Source organism: Microtus ochrogaster, unplaced genomic scaffold (assembly GCF_000317375.1).
Source record: "Microtus ochrogaster isolate Prairie Vole_2 unplaced genomic scaffold, MicOch1.0 UNK8, whole genome shotgun sequence".
NCBI classification, from domain to species: Eukaryota; Metazoa; Chordata; class Mammalia; order Rodentia; family Cricetidae; genus Microtus; species Microtus ochrogaster.
Window position 1 is genome coordinate 3,688,628 of NW_004949106.1, and position 3,256 is coordinate 3,691,883.

A 3,256-nucleotide genomic window follows, 5' to 3' on the forward strand; every position below is an offset into this window, starting at 1 on the left:
GAGACCAGCCTGGTCTACAAGAGCTAGTTCCAGGACAGGCTCCAAAACCACAAAGAAACCCTGTCTCGAAAAACAAAAAAAAAAAAAAAAAAAAACTTTCCTGAAAATGCAAGAATACATTGGCTCTTTTCCCATCAGCCAGTATACGGACTGAGCCTCTAGGTCCTGTGGGCTTTCACTAGCCAAGTCCTGGATTGGTCCAGCCTTGGAAACAAAAGCCCAGTGTCCGGTCCCAGCTCCCTCCCTTCAAAGGGACAGGGGTGTCCATAGAATCGAGGTAGGAAGTGGAGCTCTCTAAGGCCTCTCTCTGTGCCAGAGACCCCGAGTCTCGACAGCAGCTTGTCGGCTAAGTTCGGAGTAACGGGCTGAAGCAAGGTTCCAAAAACTCGCAAACACTCCAAGGCCACGTGAAGCACAGTACCCAGCCAAGGGGCGTCCGCAGGGCTTTCCCAGGTCAGTTTCCACGGCGCATGCCTTTGAACGAACCCATTAGTTTGCCGAACACAGCTGGATACGGCCTCCAAAGCCTTATAAATCTGAAAGTCGTCGTAATAGTCGGCCACCTGCTTGGGCAAAGTGGCCACTGCCCTCACGAGCGCATAGTCTTCCGCCTGCACACGAACCGACGGCCCCGTTAGCCCCGGCTCGCTGGGGAAACAAGCAGCGCAGAACGACGGGTAGGTCCCGGAAGGATTTATTCTGTGGGCAGTGCACCGGTTTAAAAGTCCTCCCAAGGCATCTGCCAGCTCGGAGTCCAGCAATTTGACCACCTTTTCATCGTAGTAATCGCAGTCCCAATTGGGAACTCCCTGCCGGAGGAGAAAGTAGCGGAAGCCATCCACAGTATAGCGGTCAAGGCAAGCCCTGGGATCCACCACGTTGCCCAAGCTCTTGGACATCTTTTGGCCACTCACCGTCCAGTGCGAGTGGACATAGATGCGACGCGGTGGCCTCAATCCGGCCCCGAGGAGAAGGGCAGGCCAATAAATGGCATGAAACTTAAGAATGTCCTTACCTATGACGTGAGATGTGGCTGGCCACCAAGACTTGAAATCTGCATCTGGGTAGCCAAGTACGGTCAGGTAGTTGACCAGGGCATCCAGCCACACGTAGATAGTCTGCGAATCGTCCCCGGGAACCGGAATGCCCCAGTGCAGGTGGCTACTCCTTCGAGAAACGGACAAATCGGGCAGCTCCTCCTCCAGCCACTGCAGAACGGTCTGGTGGAAGGGCTCCGGGGTGATCGCCTGAGGGTCGTTTTGAAGCCACCGCTGGAGCGGTTCTCGAAACTGGGAGAGCCTGAAGATGTAATTTTCTTCCTTGGTCCAGGAGACGGGATGTCCGCTCTCCAGAGACACAGGACGCTGCTCCCCGGACGGACCCACCTGCCGAGTGACCTTGGCCTCGGGCAGGAAGCACTCGTCGGAGGCGCAGTACCAGCCCTCGTAAAGTCCTTTGTAAAGCAGACCCCGGGCCTCCAGCAAGCGCCAGAAGTGCTGCACCGCCTCCCGGTGCCGGGCCTCCGTGGTGCGGATGAAGTCGGTGGAGGAGATGCCAGCCTCCAGGAAAAGCTGCCGGAACTGGGCAGACACGCGATCGCAGAGCTCGATCGGGGCCAGGCCCGCGCCGGCTGCCGCCTGCTGGATCTTCAGGCCGTGCTCGTCCGTGCCGGTGGAGAACCGCGTGGCCGCGGAGCCGGGAACCCGGAGACGCCGGTGGCGGCACAGGGCGTCGGCCAGCAGCGCCGAGTACAGGTGCCCGATGTGCGGCGCGGCGTTCACGTAGAAGATGGGCGTGGTGAAGTGGGCCCGCCCCTCCCCGGCGTCGCCGCGGGCGCCCGGCGAGCACGAACCGAAGCGGCGACAGCCGCGGGCCGCCCGGGTCCGCGCCAGCAGCCGCAGCATGGTGCCCGCCGGCTCCGGCAGCCCAGCGCGTGAGAGCGCGCGTGCGCCGCCGGACCGCACCGCCACTTCCGGCGCGGAAGCCAATGAACGGCGAGCACCGGCTCCTGCGGCCCCGCCCACAGCTCCACCCCCTTAAGGCTTCCTGCGGCGCGCAAGGGCTGCCGGTCGGCGGGAGGATTTGAGAGCTCGGCTGCTGGGGCCCGGGGTCCCGGGGTCCCGGGGTTTCGGGTTCCGAGTCGGAGTGGGCGGGCGCGTCCTGCGTGTCGTGTTTTGAGCTGCAGTTCTACACGCTGGGATCCGTTTCCGCTTCTGGACTGAGCTTGCGGGCAGGATTTTTATACTGAGGCATTTCCCCAAACTCATGAGCTAACATATTGCGGAACCCAAATCCAGCCTCTCCGGATACTCTAATCAGCATCTGAAAAGCAAGTTAGATTTTATCTCAGAATCTAAACAAATACGAAAAGAAGGAAAGTGATTTCCGGGAGCGCTTTAGGGACAGAAAAACACTGGGGAAAAGTGTGGGTAACCAACCACTATCTCCATGCAATGAGACCCGTCCCTGACACTTCTCAGATGGCCAAGACCCTGAGACTAGACAGGCCCTGCCTCTACTGAACCATCAAATACTATTGTTCTGCTGAAGGAACAAAGTAAAGTGAGTCCTAATAGCATCCACATAATAACATAACCGGTGTCTCAGCCATCCTCAGAGAAGCTTCCTCTGCAGGAGACGGGAGCACACAGCGACCCACACCCGCACAGTGTGCAGTGAGAGGCCATGGTAGGATGTCTCCATTACCCCTCCTCTAGGGCTGCTCAGGGACCTGGGAGGAAGAGAAGGTAGGACCCAGTGAGGGGGGAAGACACCAAGAAAACAGTACCTTCCAGACATGACTGACACTCAGAGACAGGCAGCATACACGGGGCTGACAGGGTCCCAGCGCTGAGCGGGGGACGTGGACACGAGCTCACATCTCCAACCCAGAAGCTGTCTCCAGCTGACAACTGCTTGCAAAAAAACAAAGTTTCTCCACTTGAGTCTTACTAGTTGTCCAAAGCCCCCACGCGCAGTAGAAGATGGCCAACACAAAGCGAGCTCGGCACTGTCTTGGAGATGCTGTGTTTCATAACGCCTTGCCTGGGCAGCTTTACCTTACTTGCCTTTTGCTTATCTATTATAGTTTCCGATTTTGTGTTTTTATTGGGGGGGGGAGTATATGTGTTTCTCCTACTTTCTTTGTTTTTGTTTTCTTTTGTTTCTGTCTGTTTGCTTTGTTTTATTCTTGTTTGTTGTTGGAGTTTTTTGTTTGGTTTGTGTTCTTTGGTGTGGTTTTGGTTTTTTTGTTGTT

The 3,256-nt window shown here is 57.0% G+C and overlaps 1 protein-coding gene across 1 annotated transcript in view; it reads right to left on the reverse strand.

The window, feature by feature from the left end:
- Mars2 (methionyl-tRNA synthetase 2, mitochondrial) overlaps nt 1-2,100 on the reverse strand; it is a 5,749-nt gene extending 3,649 nt beyond the window's left edge. The window contains exon 1 of the mRNA XM_005366356.2: nt 101-2,100. Within this exon, the coding sequence (XP_005366413.1) occupies nt 159-1,904 (1,746 nt within the window). The 5' untranslated portion in view covers nt 1,905-2,100 and the 3' untranslated portion in view covers nt 101-158. The remainder of the gene's footprint in view (nt 1-100) is intronic.
- Between the last annotated feature and the right edge of the window lie 1,156 nt (nt 2,101-3,256).